Source organism: Pan paniscus, chromosome 11 (assembly GCF_029289425.2).
Source record: "Pan paniscus chromosome 11, NHGRI_mPanPan1-v2.0_pri, whole genome shotgun sequence".
Lineage (NCBI taxonomy): Eukaryota > Metazoa > Chordata > Mammalia > Primates > Hominidae > Pan > Pan paniscus.
The window spans coordinates 12041457-12058643 of NC_073260.2; the positions used below are offsets into that span (position 1 = coordinate 12041457).

General features: G+C 40.5%; 1 protein-coding gene and 1 pseudogene across 5 annotated transcripts in view; one reads left to right on the forward strand and one right to left on the reverse strand.

Moving 5' to 3' along the window:
- The window catches only part of GARNL3 (GTPase activating Rap/RanGAP domain like 3), a 170476-nt gene that overhangs the window by 81208 nt on the left and 72081 nt on the right, over positions 1-17187 (reverse strand). For all 5 annotated transcript variants that reach the window (XM_034929091.3, XM_034929089.3, XM_034929090.3 and 2 more), the window contains one exon: positions 883-982. In XM_034929091.3, the coding sequence (XP_034784982.1) occupies positions 883-982 (100 nt within the window). The remainder of the gene's footprint in view (positions 1-882; positions 983-17187) is intronic.
- On the forward strand, positions 8871-17123 carry LOC103787029 (density-regulated protein-like; annotated as a pseudogene).

A 17187-nucleotide genomic window follows, 5' to 3' on the forward strand; every position in this document is an offset into this window, starting at 1 on the left:
TCTCTAACTCATTTTGAATCTCAAAATAGTGATTATTCTTCCATTCTCCAAATCTTTTGTCATTAACCACACTCCTGTTTTCCACCTTTCTGTATATTTTCACTTGAGCCCTTCACTTTAAATGTACATAGCTATTAATGACTGAGCTGTTGGTATGTGCCAGGCACTGGGCTTAGTATTATTCCTGCATATCTCATTGAAACTTCCATTCAAACCTACTAGATATGCACTCGTAATATCTCCACTTTACAGAAAGGAAAACTGCGTCTCAGAGAAATGGAGAGTAGCTAGTGTAAGGTCCTTTGATTAATAATGGCAGGATCAGGATCCAAACCCATATCATGAGTGTCTTTGCCCCTGTATCCCCATTGCTCTGCACATTGCCTGGCATGTAGTAGGTGATAAATACTTGTCATGGTTGAATGTATGAATGATGCCAGAGTCTACAGTCTAATGTCTCTCTAGTTCTATACAGGCCCTGGAGCTCAGGGAACCAATTATTTCCCTCATTGCCTTGAACTAAGTATTCAAAACCCAATATAGACAGGGCAATTGCCTTGTTAGGTCTAAAGTTGTTTTTCCACCCTGGAAAATTCGTCTTATCTCTCAAATCACTTTTTCAGATGATCTAATCTTTAGCTCTCCAGGGATAAAAATGACTGTCCATAAAAAAAGGAAACTATGAGCAAAAACTCTTAGGGCTGAGACTCTGAATTGAATCTTTTAACCTACAAAGCTTACTACTGACCTTGAAGTGAAATGCCCTGATGTTAGTGTTCCTAAAATGGCTAGTTTCACTCATATAGGATACCAGAAATTATATGAACACTAACTTCCATTTTGAATACCCTTTCTTCCCTACCACCACAATAGCATAATTACCTTGTCCTAAAAAATATTTGAAATACCATCTGGTGTGGTATTCTGGGTTCTCTAAGTGCACGTCTGTTCTTCGCCAAGTACCAGGCAGGGCAGTTGCATTCTGTAATGGAACAAAGTTGTGACATTAAGAGGCTTATTCAGAAAGTAAACATGAAGCTGGCAATGAACCAGTGGCCAAAGAACCAGAAAAATCATTGTTAAAAGCATACACCCAAGGGCTGTGGCTGCATGTTCTCATTAGAAAAGACACCCAGTCTAAATTCACATCGTGGAAGCATCCAGGAGGCCTTTGGGGTGTAGGAAAAATAACCAATGAACCGGTGAGTTCAGCTATTCCTAAAATGGGTACCAAGTACCTCTCCTTTCTGGGCTGAAACTTCCACAGTATTTGGGAGTTGGTGCCCCCTAGAGGAACCCCCTTCTTTTTGTTACCCCTGTAACAGGCACAATTCATCTAGAATTAATCCATGTTTTGGTAGGTTTTTTCTGTTTTTTTTTTCCCCATGCATATACATATTTTTCTTAATAAGATGAAATTATATTGAATATACAGTTTTGTGGCTTGCTTTGCCAATAACTATTTTACATGTCAATAAATATAATCCTATGTTATTGGCTCTATACTCTTTTATTATATAGATACAACTAATAATACTGGACAATTAGGCTGCTTCCAATTTTTGTTATTGTAAATAAAATTTATCATCTTCTAATTCCACGTTTGCATACTTACTTGTTCAATTATTTCTTTAGGATAATTCTTAGAAGTTAAATTTCTTTGTCAAAGGGTATGTACGTTGTCGAGGATCTGCAACACAATGCCAATCTGACATCTAGGAGGACTGATACAAAATTATAGTTCCACCAGCAATGGCTGAGGGTACCATCTTCCCTATACTGTCAACATTGCCTCCTTACAATTTAATGGCAAAATGTATTTTTTTTTTTTTTTTTTTTGAGACAGAGTCTTACTCTGTTGCACAGGCTGGAGTGCAGTGGTGCCATCTTGGCTCACTGCAACCTCCACCTCCTGGGCTCAAGTGATTTGCCTGTCTCAGCCTCCTGAGTAGCAGGGATCACAGGCATATGCCCCCTTGCCCGGCTAATTTTTGTATTTTTAGTAGAGATGCGGTTTACCATGTTGGCCAGGCTGGTCTCGAACTCCTGGCCTCAAGTGATTATTGGTCTCCCAAAGTGCTGGGATTACAGGTGTGAGCCACTACGCCTGGCCTGTATAACATTTAGATTGAAGCTTTTCTTCATATTTTTATTGGTCATTTACAATTATTTTTTGGGTTACCTGTTTATGTCCTTTGCCAGTTTTCTGATTATTGTATTCTTTTGTGAAATCTTTGAAATAGATTGCAAATAATTTCTTCTGATCAAATTTTTGCTTTTAAACTTGTTCTATGGTATTTTTGGCCACATAGATGTTTCAAAATGTTTACATAAGCAAAATTTTCATTTTTTTTCCCTTTATGGCTTTTGCTTAATTACTATCAAAAATTCCCCCATCCCAGCATTAACGAAACTGTTTACCTCTATATTCTTTCAGATGTTTCATTTTTATAGTTCATTCCTTATCATTTATTTTGATGTATGCTCTGAAGGATCAATTTTCCCCAAATCATTTATCAATTAACTCAGTTCTACTTATTGAACACTCTATCATTCTCAATCCTTATAAGGCATTAAATTACTGTTTACAGCAAATGTCTGAATCTTGCATGGTCTGGGCTGAGACTGTGTTAGATGTCAGTTTTCCTGCATGACTGATGTCACTCTATTGCAGCTTTGTTGATATCTCCATCGTGCCACGTATGTAAGACAGACTACTGGAACATACTCTCTGACTTTGACATGCCTCTAGCGATTTACTAGATGTCTGTGGTCAGTTTCTTTATCATGCTAAAGATGTTTCCTTCAATTGGAAGTTTACAAAGAGGCTTTTCTCAGGAATGAAAATTAAATTTACCAAAAGCTTTTTTTGGGGGGCAACTGTTGAGAGAACAGGTTAAATGGGGGGAATCACAGTATGTAATGTAATGAATGAATAATGAATATAGTAATAGCTCTTCTGGCATTGAAAGGTTCTTACATTTCTGGAATCCACCCTACTAGGTCATGGTATAGTATTCTTTTAATATACTGCTTGACTTTAACAAATGATTTATGTATCATATTTGTGTGATAGATCTATAGGCTTCCTTTCTATTTGTATTTCTGTCATGCTTTCAGGGTTATGTTACCTTATAAAATGAAACGGGAAGCTCTCTGTCCTTGTCATTGCTCTGGAAATACTGACATGCATTGAGAGAGTGCTAAATGCCAAGTATTAGGCTAAGCATTTTATATGCATTATCTCCAGAACCACCCATCAACCTTATGAGATAGATTCTATTTTATCCCCCTACTTTCAGATGAGGAAATTGAGACTGAGAGAGTTTAAACATGTTGCCCAAGGTTACAGAGATAATAAGTAGTGGAGCTGGAACTGAAACCAGTTCCAATTCCAGAGGTTTCTTCTTTTTTCTTTTTTTATCTTAACCATTACATCATCTTCTGTGTCCTTTTTTATGTCCTGCCTTTTAAGCCTATTAAGGAGTAAAAACGTAGGTGAAAATTTTAGTATTATTTTGCTTTTATCAGATTTTCTGGAATTTTAAAAAACTAGCTATTGCTACATACATATGAATTTTTATTTGGAAATAATTTTAAATTTATATAAAAGCTGCAAGAATAAGAGCAGTGTAAAAAAGCATGTTTACCTTTTACTTACCAGATTTACCTACTGTTAATGTTTTACCCCACTGGCTCATTTGTTCACAACCCCCAACACACACACAAACATACACACATATACAATATTTTTTCTGAACCATTTAAGACTCAGATGTAAAATAATAGGCTTCATCCCTAAATACTTCAGTGTGTATTTCGCAAGAGTAGGGCTATGTTCTTACGTAACCACAGTTGAGCTTTATCAACTTTTCTAAGTCTAACATTGATGCCATCTGTATTCTAATGTTGTCAATTGAGTCAACAATGTCATTTTAAGCATTTTCTCTCTTCAGTACAGGATCATTTCATTGTGTTTCTTTAGACTCCCTTCATCTGCAACATTTCCACTGACTCTTTGTCTTTATGACATTGACATTTTTTGACTGTCACTATTTTTTTTTTCTTTCCAATTTGTATTTTAGGTTGAAGGGGTACATGTGCAGGCTTGTTACATGGGCAAATTGTGTGTTGCAGGGGTTTGGTAAACAGATAACTTTGTCACTCAGGTAATCAGCATAATACCCAATAGGTAATTTTTCATTCCTTACCTTCCACCCCCAAGTAGGCCCCAGTGTCTATAGTTCCCTTCTTTGTGTCTGATTTTGACATTTTTGAAGAATGCAGCATCTTCCCTCCTCATTTTGGGTTTGTCTGATGTTTCCCCAGTTAGATTCAGGGTATGCAGACTTGGCTGGAATACCATGTAAGTGAGGTTTGTCCTCAGCTTATCATATTTCAAAATACCCATCTGTTCCTCAGTGGTGATGTTAATTTTGATTACCTATTCAAGATATTACCTCTTAGTTTTTACCTTTTGGTGAAAGCATATCATTGGATTTTGTTCCTTGTAGGACTTTCGCATGATTCATTATCAACAGTTATTTACTTTATAACCATGAACTACTGGCAGTACTCCTGGTCTCCAGGTCTTTCCACTATGACACTGCAGGGCATGCAGCGATGGCATGACCCACCAGCCAGCCTCAGGCATCAGCTGACCAGACACAGGGGGAGTCCAGCCAAGGAAGCTGGCCTCAGCCAGACTCCACAGTGGTTGGTGTCATGGTCCCAAGGCCTTGGATCCTACAAAGCTAGAGCAGAGCCTAGAGAGTAAACTTTTTATTTTTTTATTTTTTAGTATTTCTAAAACTTTTATTTACTTGACACATTAAAAAAAACTTGTTAGCCCTATTAGAAAACAAAGGTTAAACAAAAATCACCTGAATTTTCAAATTAACATTTTCGTGTATTGTTCCACAATTTTTCATTTGCATATACAGAGATCACAATAGGCATACTATTTGGTATCACATTTTCCCACTATGACTATTAATAAATATGTATTTACATCATAACAACTCCATGTATTCACTGCATAATTGCACATTATTGTGCTTGATCAGTTGCCTATCACAGTTATTTTTCTTTGTTCTACTAAAAGCAACACTGTCATGAACGTCTTTCTCTCTCGCCTAGAGAGTAAACTCCTAAGCTGTCATCAGGACGTTTAAACTTCTGGGGCCTCCAAGAGATGCGTGGATGGCACAGACAAGCTTCTTTCAGGTAGCAGCAACAGATCTTAGTTCTGTGCTTCTCAAATTTGTTAAAGTGTGCACTCTTGGGCCCATCGTAAACTTCTTCCTTAAGATCTCTATGAGTGGGGAACCAGCAACTGTTTTACAAGTGGTTCTGATGAAAACTGAACTTTGAGAAACAATGCTCTATGCCAGTTCTAAAAGAATTCAGCACAGAGAGCGGGGCATAAACTTGGATGGGGCAAAACAAATATAACTTTATTTTCCCTAAGTTCTAACTAAAATTTAGTGTTTCATTCAGTTATGAATATATGCAAAAAAACGATAGAATGGACAGTTCTGGTAACCATGCCGACAAAAAAAAAATCAAAGATATTTTCAGAATTCATTATAGTGATTGCTGATATCTTAAAATACTGTTTACACTCTTCACTTTTCAAAATTACAGTATTTATGAGGCCTGCTGCTAGATTCATTATTTAATGTATTATAATTAATTAATTAATGTATTTATTTTTTGTTGAGACGGAGTCTTGCTCTGTTGCCCATGCTGGAGTGCAGCGGCGTGATCTTGGCTCACTGCAACCTGTTTCTGAGGTTCAAACAATTCTACTACCTCAGCCTCCCGAGTAGATAGGATTACAGGTGTGTGCCACCACACCAGCTTTTTTTTTTTTTTTGAGACAGAATTTCCCTCTGTCATCCAGGCTGGAGTAGAGTGGCGCGATCTAGATTCACTGAAAGCTCCACCTCCTGGGTTCACGCCATTCTCCTGCCTCAGCCTCCTGAGTAGCTGGGACTACAGGCGCCTGCCACCACGCCCGGCTAATTTTTTGTATTTTTAGTAGAGACGGGGTTTCACCGTGTTAGCCAGGATGGTCTCGATCTCCTGACCTCGTGATCCGCCCTCCTCGGCCTCCCAAAGTGTTGGGATTACAGGCGTGAGCCACCGCGCCCGGCCACACTTGACTGCTTTTTGTATTTTTAGTACAGACGGGGTTTCGTCACGTTGGCCAGGCTGGTCTCGAACTCCTGACCTCGAGTCATCCACACACCTCAGCCTCCCAAAGTGCTGGGATTACAGGCGTGAGCCACTACATCTGGCCTATTTAATGTATTTTAAAATCATATATATTACTGTATCATAATTTAGGTTTCAAAAATCATGTTGATAATTATTTCAATACAACTGTTTTCCTTCGTAATCCTATGTATTTAATTTCATGTATTTAAAAACATTATTCTGAGAAGGGGTCTAGGGGTTTTAGCAGATTTCCAAGGGGATTCAAAGGCATGGAAAATGACCTGCATGCCCTAGGCTTCTGAAGCACTTGCAACTGTCTGCCTCCCAGAGATTTGAACACTGCCAAGTGTAGAATGGAACACCACAGGGAGGCGCAAGGTGCTGCTCAGCATCGCAGAGGGAGAGATGGGACTCCAGAGGCACTGGCATGCTGAATACCAACTGTCAATATGAGGAGTTTTCTTTAATGATTAAAAAATTACTGGGCTGGGCATAGTGGTTCATGCCTATAATCCCAGCATTTTGAGAGGCCGAGTTGGGAGGATTATTTGAGGCCAGGAGTTCAAGACTAGCCTGGGTAACATAGTTAGATCCTGTCTTTACAAGAAATAAATAAATAAATGAATAAAATTAAAAAATAAAAAGTAGCCAGGTATGGTAGTGTGTGCCTGTAGTCCCAGCTACTTGGAAGGCTGAGGTGGGAGGATCACTTGAACCCAGAAGGCTGAGGCTGCAGTGAGCCATAATAGTGATACTGCACTCCAGCCTGGGCAACAGAGCAAGACCGTGTTTCTTAAGAAAAAAAATTAAAAATTAAAAAAAATTAAAATAAAAGTTACCTATTTCACTTTCCTCTTCACTGAATACTTAACCAAAACACAGGGGAAATAACCCAACTCCAAAAATGTTGTGAGTCTCACAGAGCAAGACACTTCCCATCCCTTGCTAAAACCACATTTGATGAGGTGTAAAGACAAAAATACATGCAGGAACTGACAAAAGCAATGGAGACTAGGCAACAAAAAACAACAACAAAAAAAATCCCACTTTTCCCAGGACCCTGAAGAAGAACTCTGAACATAAGCTCCAGGTTCCGATGATGTGTAGTACTAGTGGACAGTAAAGGGCACAAAGAAGTGTACAGCCAAATAATTTTTTTTACATTTATACACCCTCATAACCATTACCTAGATCAATATAGAAAATATTTTCAGTATTCCAGAAGGCTCCCTTGTTCATTTCCCCAGTCATTACTCAACCACATGCCAAAAGAGAACCACTGTCCTAACTTCTATCACCATGGATTCGTTTTACCTGCTCTTGAGCGTTACGAAAATGAAATCATATGATGTGTATTTGAGTCAGGCGTTTATCCTTTGTCATTCGGTCTGCAACATTCACCTGTGTTACTGGTGTGGCAGTGGTTCACTCTTTCTCATGGCCATGTAGTAGTCCACCGGATGAATACCACAATTTACGCATTCATTCTTCTATTGATGGACATTTGGATTGTTTCTGGTTTTTGGCTATTAAGAATAAAGCCACTGGCTGGGCTTGGTGGCTCACGCTTGTAATCCCAGCACTTTGGGAAGCCGAGGTGGGTGGATCACCTGAGGTCAGGAGTTCGAGACCAGTCTGGCCAACAAAGCTAAACCCTGTCTCTACAAAAAATACAAAAAATTAGCCAGGTGTGGTGGCGCATGCCTGTAGTCCCAGCTACTCAGGAGGCTGAGGCACAAGAATCACTAGAATCCAAGAGACGGAGGTTGCAGTGAGCTGAGATCACACCACTGCACTCCAGCCTGGGTGACAGAGTGAGACTCTGCCTCAAAAAAAAAAAAAAAAAAAAAAAAAGAATAAAGCCACTATGACCATTTTGAGTCTGTCTTTTGGTGGATACAAGTACTCACTTCCGTTGGGTATACATCCGGTGACACAGACGTATGTGTGTTCAGTTTTAGCAGATACTGCCAAAAAATTTTCCAAAGAGGATACACACACCAATTTAAACTCCTATTAGCAAGATATATGAGAGCTCTAGTTGTTCCACGTTCTCTGACCAAACTTTTAGCTTTTCAGTCCTTGCAGTTCTGGAGTTGGTGAAGTAGTACCTAATTGTGGTTTTAACCTACAATAAATCCTAACTAATTTAAGTGTCACCTATTTTACAAAAGATCTTGGAGATATAGAAACTCTGTCTATAGGAGTTTAAGGCGACAATGAAACAGGAACACATTATTCATTTGACATCAACTAGAAAGTTAGGAGAAAATAGGCTGATGATTACACTTTCCAGATAACTGAAGTTTAACATTGCAAACACTCATGCTTATTTTATGCCCTTTAGGTAAACATTTATGAAAGGCTACAACAGAGGGAAATGAACTCAAGTTGCTTCATGCTGCATTCAGGCCTGTACATACCCACAGAGACCCAAAAGTCCTGAATCATTTCTGCATCAGATCCAAAGCCCACCAAAGCTTCTCACTGCCTTCATTATCTTCCCCCACCCCCTACTTATACTTGTGGGATGTGACGGAGGAAGACTGAATCTGGCCAGGATATTTTGAGGATAATGTAATCAAAATCCATATATGACACCCTGGTTTTATTTGAGTGTTCTCAAATATTTGACTTTAAGCAGGGAATCCACAAAATACAGAAACTCAGAATACAAATGGTATCCACAGTTTTAAAATAATTCCTTTGATTTTTCATAGAGTCTATTCCAGAGTGAGTTCAATACATGAATGAATGCAGTTACGCTGATTTTACTTCAGTTCCTAGGTTAAACTGCTGAGATAACATGGCAGTAGGGAAAATGGATTCTTTTAAAAAACAAACTAAAACTTTTAAAAAATTACAAATGTAAGCATGAAAGCTGATTATAAAAACATGAAACTACACAAAGGTTAAAATCTTTTTCTTTCCCCCATCCTCCATGACCCAACCTACTTCTTTTCCCTCTAATAACCATGCTACTAGATTGGTCTGAATAATCCCAGATCTTTTTATGCATTTACAAAGATGTGTTTACTTTATACACACATACACACATATCACACATTCACATACATATATACATACAAAAATATATATACATACATAAGCCTATATATACATATACATAATTTGTTTTCATAAATGGGACAGTAGTATAGATATTACACTGAAAAATTTTTCTCTGCTAAAGAAAATATCTTGGGAATATTTATTTTTATTTTTATTTTTTTTGAGATGGAGTCTTGCTCTGTCGCCCAGGCTGGAGTACAGTGGTGCCATCTTGGCTCACTGCAAGCTCTGCCTCCCAGGTTCACGCCATTCTCCTGCCTCAGTCTCTGGAGTAGCTGGGACTACAGGCACCCACTACCACGCCTGGCTAATTTTTTCTATTTTTAGTTGAGACGGGGTTTCACCATGTTAGCCAGGATGGTCTCGATCTCCTGACCTCGTGATCCGCCCACCTCGGCCTCCCAAAGTGCTGGGATTACAGGCGTGAGCCACCATGCCCAGCCCGGGAATATTTCTATGTCAATACATATAGATCTATTTTGTTCTTTTTAACAACTACATAGATTCTTCTTTTAAAAAATTCAACTCTTCAGTTGAATGAATATAAGCTTGTAAAATATGTAAACAGTATATGAGGGCATCAAGTGGAAGGTTAAGGTCCTCCAGCTCCAGCTTCTTTCCTGAGCTCCCATTTCCATTCTCCAGAAACAATTACTGTTATATTCTTCTGTATCTTTTCAGAAATTTTCTCGCATCTTCACGAGCATATTTCCCATTTTTTTGTTTTTAAGAAAAATGGCATGATATTAAACAAGTCATTCTGGAACTTGCCTTTATGTCTAACATGTATCTTAAACATTTTTTGTGTAGTAGTACATATGTGTCTACCTCATTCTAATGGCCACTAACCAGTTCATTGTGTAAATGGACCATAGTTTACATGATAATTCCTCTACTGAAAGAAACTGATGCTGTTTCCAGTTTTTTTCCTATTTTAAATAATGCTACAATATACGTCCTAGCAATAGAAGGTCTTGCCAAATGGTATACACATTTTTAATTATTGCTAATTGCCTTCCCAAAAGATTGTGGTAATTTTCATATCCTCCAACAGTGTATAACAGTTCTCCCGGCCGAGCGCGGTGGCTCAAGCCTGTAATCCAAGCACTTTGGGAGGCCGAGGCGGGTGGATCATGAGGTCAGGAGATCGAGACCATCCTGGCTGACACGGTGAAACCCTGTCTCTACTAAAAATAGAAAAAACTAGCCAGGTGTGGTGGCAGGCGCCTGTAGTCCCAGCTACTCCGGAGGCTGAGGCAGGAGAATGGCGTGAACCCAGGAGGCGGAGCTTGCAGTGAGCCGAGATCACGCCACTGCACACTCCAGCCTGGGCGACAGAGCGAGACTCTGTCTCAAAAAAAAAAAAAAAAGAGTCCTCCCAATGCTAAGGAAGATAGATTTGTAAAAAGCTGAAAGATTGTCCCCTCTGCTGCACTATCTACTAATTGATACATACAAGTGAGCTGTAAGGGAGGTCCCCAGTGATCCACCCAGGGGTCACACTCATTTTAATTAATAATCTGAATAAGCACACAGATGGCAAGACAAGCACATCTGAAGGTAAAATAAAGCTGCTCAGTGGGTTAGCTAACAGGACAGGTGACAGAATCAAGATGTCACCAAAAAGTCTTGACAATTAGGAATTATGAGACACACTAATGAGATTAAATTCAATGTAGACAATGCAAGATCCTACACTTAGATACAAAATACAAATTACTGAAGGACAAGGTCAGACGGTACAAGGAAGGATTTCCCCTCCCTTTTTACCCATTAGGAAATTGAGGCACAGAGACACTGAATTGTAAACTAGAGAGTGGTAGAGCTGAGGTTTGAACCCAGGTTTGTTTGACTCCAAAATAGTCTCCATTATATCATAGCGCTGCTCCACAGCTAAACACCAGCACATGTGAAAAAGATGGGGGGTGGGCAAAGTAACATATTGTAGGTTCATAACGAGTCATTAGGGTCCATAAAAAGAGGTAGTGTCTACAGCAAGGAAGGGGATGAGCCTGCTCCACTCTGTGGCTGTGTGGAGCATGCCCAGAGCCCTGTGTTCGGTTCTGAGCACTTTGGTCCAAAAGGTTCAATAACAACCTCACAAGTGTCCAAGGAACAGCAATAAGGATGACAATGATGGAACTGATCCTGTGTCTTAGGAGGAAAACAACAGATGTCACATTGAAGAGGGCTCAGACTTACAGTCTGGGGCTATGGAGAATATAAATAGAAACACTGAGTGGAAAATACAGATGATAGTTTCATGTGTCGCTTCAACTGGCAATAGCAGAGGGAACCACCTGGGTTTGTGAAATGGCTGCAGACATTTCTGAATCCTATGGGGCCAAGTGCAAAGGAGACCTAAGGAACAGGGCCGAGTTAGATACTGATTACCCACTGTGAGTCCTTTATTGTGGAGTCTGTTCATTACCAACAGGCTACTGTAAATACATGCCTAATGTTGCTAAATGTAGATAATGGTTAGAGAAGAATTTTCCAAATGAATCTGCAAAACTTACTGTAGAAACTTTACCCAAATAGGGCCAGGCACGGTGGCTCGCGCCTGTAATCCCAGCACTTTGGGAGGCCGAGGGGGACAGATCACTTGAGGTCAGGAGTTCAAGACCAGCCTGGCCAACATGGTGAAACCCTATCTCTACTAACAATACAAAAATTAGCCAAGCGTGGTGGCGCATGCCTGTAGTCCCTGCTACTCTGGAGGCTGAGGCAGGAGAATCGCTTGAACCTGGGAGGTGGAGGTTGCAGTGAGCAGAGATCCCACCACTGCACTCCAGCCTACGTCTCAAAAAACAACAAAAAAAAGAAAATTCACCCAAACAAGAAGCTGGAATTAATGAGGGTCAAGGAACAGCAGGGGCAGAAGAGGAGAATAAAATACAAAAGAGAGGTGAAAGGGGTCAAATAAAACAAAGAAAAGAAGGCCATACCAGAAAAGGTTACACAGCCAAAATTCCCAGAACAGAGAAGAAACATGTAACATGAATGTGTGGCCTCTAACTTTTGAAATTGATCTTAAAAAAGCACAAAGATTTTTTGCTCAAAAATTGTGTGGTGCCTCAGTAACAGAAGAGGAAGAAATTATCATTCAGGAAGACTTTACAGATGACATAATTGATGTTATTCAGGAAAACTGGCCAGAGGTAAATGATGACAGCACTGAAGATCTTGGAGAAGTAAAGAAGTGATTTCGAAAATCTGTCTGTTTTTAATGACCTGAGCTTAATCTTGATATGGCCAAAGGGAGACAGGCCTTTAAAAAAAATGTATATATGGCCAGACATGGTGGCTCATGCCTGTAATCCCAGCACTTTGGGAGGCCGATGCAGGTGGATCACCTGAGGTCAGGAGTTCAATACCAGCCTGGCCAATATGGTGAAACCCCATCTCTACTAAAAATACAAAAAAAAATTGGCTGGGCACGGTGGCTCACACCTGTAATCCCAGCACTTTGGGAGGCCGAGGTGGGCGGATCACAAGGTCAGGAGATCGAGACCATTCTGGCTATGGTGAAACCGGTCTCTACTAAAAATACAAAAATTAGCCAGGTGTGGTGGCTGGTGCCTGTAGTCCCAGCTACTTGGGAGGCTGAGGCAGGAGAATGGCATGAACCCGGGAGGCGGAGCTTGCAGTGAGCTGAGATCACGCCATTGCACTCCAGCCTGGGTGACAGAGCGAGACTCCATCTCAAAAAAAACAAAAACAGAAACAAAAACAAAAACAAAAAAATTAGCCAGGCGCCTGTAATCCCAGTTACTCAGGAAGCTGAGGTGGGAGAATCGCTTAAACCTGGGAGGCAGAGGTTGCAGTGAGCCAAGATCGCACCATTGCACAAGGCTGCTTGTTTTTTTATTGCCAAAGTCAGATAACCACAGGAGACTGTCACGCTTATGCATGGAATAGAATTTAGTCAAATAAAAAATTCTGGTCATTTGGTACTAACTTTTCTCTTTCTTTTTTTTTGAGACGGAGTCTCGCACTGTTGCCCAGGCTGGAGTGCAGTGGTGCTGACTGCAAGCTCCACCTCCCGGGTTCATGCCATTCTCCTGCCTCAGCTTCCCGAGTAGCTGGATCTACAGGCACCCGCCACCACACCCGGCTAATTTTTTTGTATTTTTAGTAGAGACGGGGTTTCACCATGTTAGCCAGGATGGTCTCAGTCTCCTGGCCTCGTGATCCACCCGCCTCAGCCTCCTAAAGTGCTGGGATTATAGGCGTGAGCCACCGTGCCTGGCCTGACTTTTCTCTTTCTCTCTTTTTATTTTTGGAAAAGCCCTGTAGACTTTTTGTGGGAAGCATTTCTGTTGACTATTTTACAGATCTAAAGTTGAGTGAATTTTCTGAAAGAATTTGAATTTGGCTTCCTCACCAGTAATACATCTTCTTGCTTCTTTGATGTGATAATCTTGAGATAGGTGAGAATCTAATAAATTTGTGGTTGAATTTGCTTCACTGTTAGCAAGTCGACTCTGGAGGCATAATAACATACTGTCGGTAGGACTTTTTTGAGCTACTCTGGAGATTATTCAGTAAATTATATTAAAAGCCTTAAAACCACATGTACTGTTTGAACCAGTAAGCCACTTCTTTGATATTATTCTAAAGAAATAACCAGTCTCGCATAAAACTTATGGATGAAGGTGTTCATTACAATATTATTTATAATATAAAAAATTACAAGTATAAAATGGTAGAAATGAACAACTGGGAAATAAAGAAGTGATGGTGTATCACGTGGTAGAGTATTATGCATAGAGTTAAAAACCATATTTTCTAAGAAAACCTGGAAGCAGGCCGGGCGTGGTGGCTCATGCCTGTAATCCTAGTGCTTTGGGAGGCTGAAGTGGGTGGATCACCTGATGTCAGGAGTTTGAGACCAGCTTGGCCAACATGGTGAAACCCCGTCTCTACTAAAAATACAAAAATTAGCCGGGCATGGTGGCAGGTGCCTGTAATCCCAGCTATTTGGGAGGCTGAGGCAGGAGACTCGCTTGAACCCAGAAGGCAGAGGTTGCAGTGAGCTGAGATTACGCCATTGCACTCCAGCCTGGGCAATAAGAGCCAAGACTTCATCTCAAAAAAAACCCAAAAAACCAAAAACAAAAACTTGGAAACATGTTTGGTGATATCAAGTTGGGGCAGACCCCAGATACATTTTAGACATTTATTATCATCGCTGTTTTGAGTGGAAGGCCATTCAGAGAGGCTAGAGGTTTTTGTTCCGGCTACAAATTGTGTGAGTAATTCTATTAACCAAATAAAAACAATACACACCCATGCTCAACAGATAGTTTGGGAAATAGCAATTGAAACATGTCTTTCTCACAAGAGAAAATGAACGGTTTTAATGAGTACATTCGATGAATTTAAACTCTAAGTCAGGTGCTGCAAATTGAAAAGAAGACTTGTGTTTTAAATTGCTATAGACAGCTTTAAGAAACTAAGAATCCATGAAGCCACTGTTTATTGCCATGCAAATTACAATCTGGAATGACTTTTTAAAAATAAAAAAATGTGTAATAAAGATGTAAATTTTAAAAATGGGATTCTGCATTAACTGAATTTTACTAAATAGAATTACCTGGTGGAGCAAATTTATCCATCAAGATCATTCGGTATGTGTTACGTATGTATTCTGTTGGTGCTAGAAGATGTCTATGTGCCTATATCAACACGTGACTTCATGTAAAGCTTCTTAATGTTCACAGTTCTTAGCAAATGCAGTTTCAATTAATAGATAGCTAGCAATGGATGCTGTTATACTATAGGAGAGTGTAGGATTAAAATTGTCCTTGTGTTAAAAAAGAAAAAAAAGAAAAAAGAAAATATAGGCTGGGCTCAGTGGCTCACAGCTGAAATCCCAAAACTTTGGGAGGCTGAGGTGGGCGAATTACTTGAGCCCAGGAGTTTAAGATCAGCCTGGGCAACATGGCAAAACCCCATCTCTACAAAAAATACAAATATTAGCCAGACGTGGTGGCCTGCACCTGTAGGCCCAGCTGCACAGGAGGCTGAGGTTGGAGGATCACCTGAGCCATGGAGGTCGAGGCTTCATTGAGCCATCACTGCACCACTGCACTCCAGCCTAGGTGATAGAGGGAGGGAGACCGTGTCTCAAAAAAGAAAAGAAAAAGAAAATACAGTAGACAGGTGAATTATGTTCAATAAAAAGACCTTTCTAGAAATTAAGAGATTCTGAAAAATGGAATTAACTGCTTTAGGGGTGTGGTATAATGGGAATACGTATTTGGTCTTTGTTAGTGGTTCCTAGCACAGAGCTCCTGAGTGATAAGGGTGACAGGAACATCTTTTGTTCTAAGGAGGGGACTCACAGGGGGCTCCTAGATAGCTGCAGGATCAGGGGTGGCTGCCAGAAAGACTAAGCCTTGATTGGAAACTTGGAACTTTCAGCTCCATACCCCAACCTCCAGGGTGAGAGAGGGTTTGAAGATTGAGGCAGTCATCCATGGCCAATGATTTAATTAATCATGCCTACCTGGCCAGGCGTGGTGGTTCATGCCTGTAATCCCAGCACTTTGGGAGGCCGAGGTGGGCGGATCACCTGAGGTCAGGAGTTCGAGACCAGCCTGGCCAACATGTGAAATCCTGTCTCTACTAAAAATATAAAAATTTGCTGGATACAATGGTGGGTGCCTGTAATCTCAGCTACTTGGGAGGCTGAGGCAGGAGAATTGTTTCAACCCAGGAGGTGGAGGTTACAGTGAGCCAAGATTGCGCCATTGCACTCCAGCCTGGGCAACAAGAGCAAAACTCCGTCTCAAAAAAAAAAAAAAAAAAAAAAAAAAGTCATGCCTACCTGATGAAACCTCTATATAAACCCCTAAATCATGGGGCTTAGGGAGCTTCCATGTTGGGGAACATATTGAGGTACTGAAAATATGGATACAACTGGAGAAGGTATTGAAGCTCCATGCCACCACCCCCATACCTTGCCCTATGCATCTCTTCCATTTGCTTCTTCCTGAGTTGTACTCTTTATAACAGACCAACCCCTGGTATTGGTCCATAGCCTCTTAGGAACTGGGCTACACAGCAGGAGGTGAGTGGTGGGTGAGCAAAGCTTCATCTATATTTGCAGCCACTCCCATCACTTATATTACCACCTGAGCTCCGTCTCCTGTCAGATCAGCAGCAGCATTAGATCCTCGCAGGAGCATGAACCCTATTGTGAAATGCACATGCGAGGGATCTAGGTTGTGTGCTCCTTATGAGAATCCAATGCCTGATGATTTGTCACTGTCTCCTATAACTCCCAGATGGAACCGTCTAGTTGCAGGAAAACAAGCTCAGGGCTCCCACTGATTCTACCTTATGATGAGTAGTATAATTATTTCATTATATATTACAATGTAATAATAATAGAAGTAAAGGGCACAATAAGTGTAATGTGCTTGAATCATCCTGAAACCATCTCCCACTGCCTGGTCCGTGGAAAAACTTGTCTTCCACAAAACTGGTCCCTGGTGCCAAAAAGGTTGGGGACTGGTGCTTTATAATATATCAGTAATAGTAAAAAAAAAAAGTGCTTTCATGAATTCTGTGAGTGATTTTAGGGAGTTATGGAAGCTGAGGAGGAGGCTGTGGTAATGGCTACCTGACTTTGTAGCCAAGTTGGTAAGAAATGTGGAATGTAGGTAATCTGGGGACCCAATGCTTGTGACTGGCTTCTGAAATGAGGACAGTCTTGTGGGACTGAGCCCTTAAACCTGTGGAGTCTGATGCTAACTCCAGGTAGTCGGTGTGAGAATTGAATTGTAGGACACTCAGTTGGTGTCAGAATTGATTGGTGTCAGGAGGAAAAAAGTCCTATAAAGGAGGTATCAAGTTTCCCATTACTGGAGATATACTCAAGCA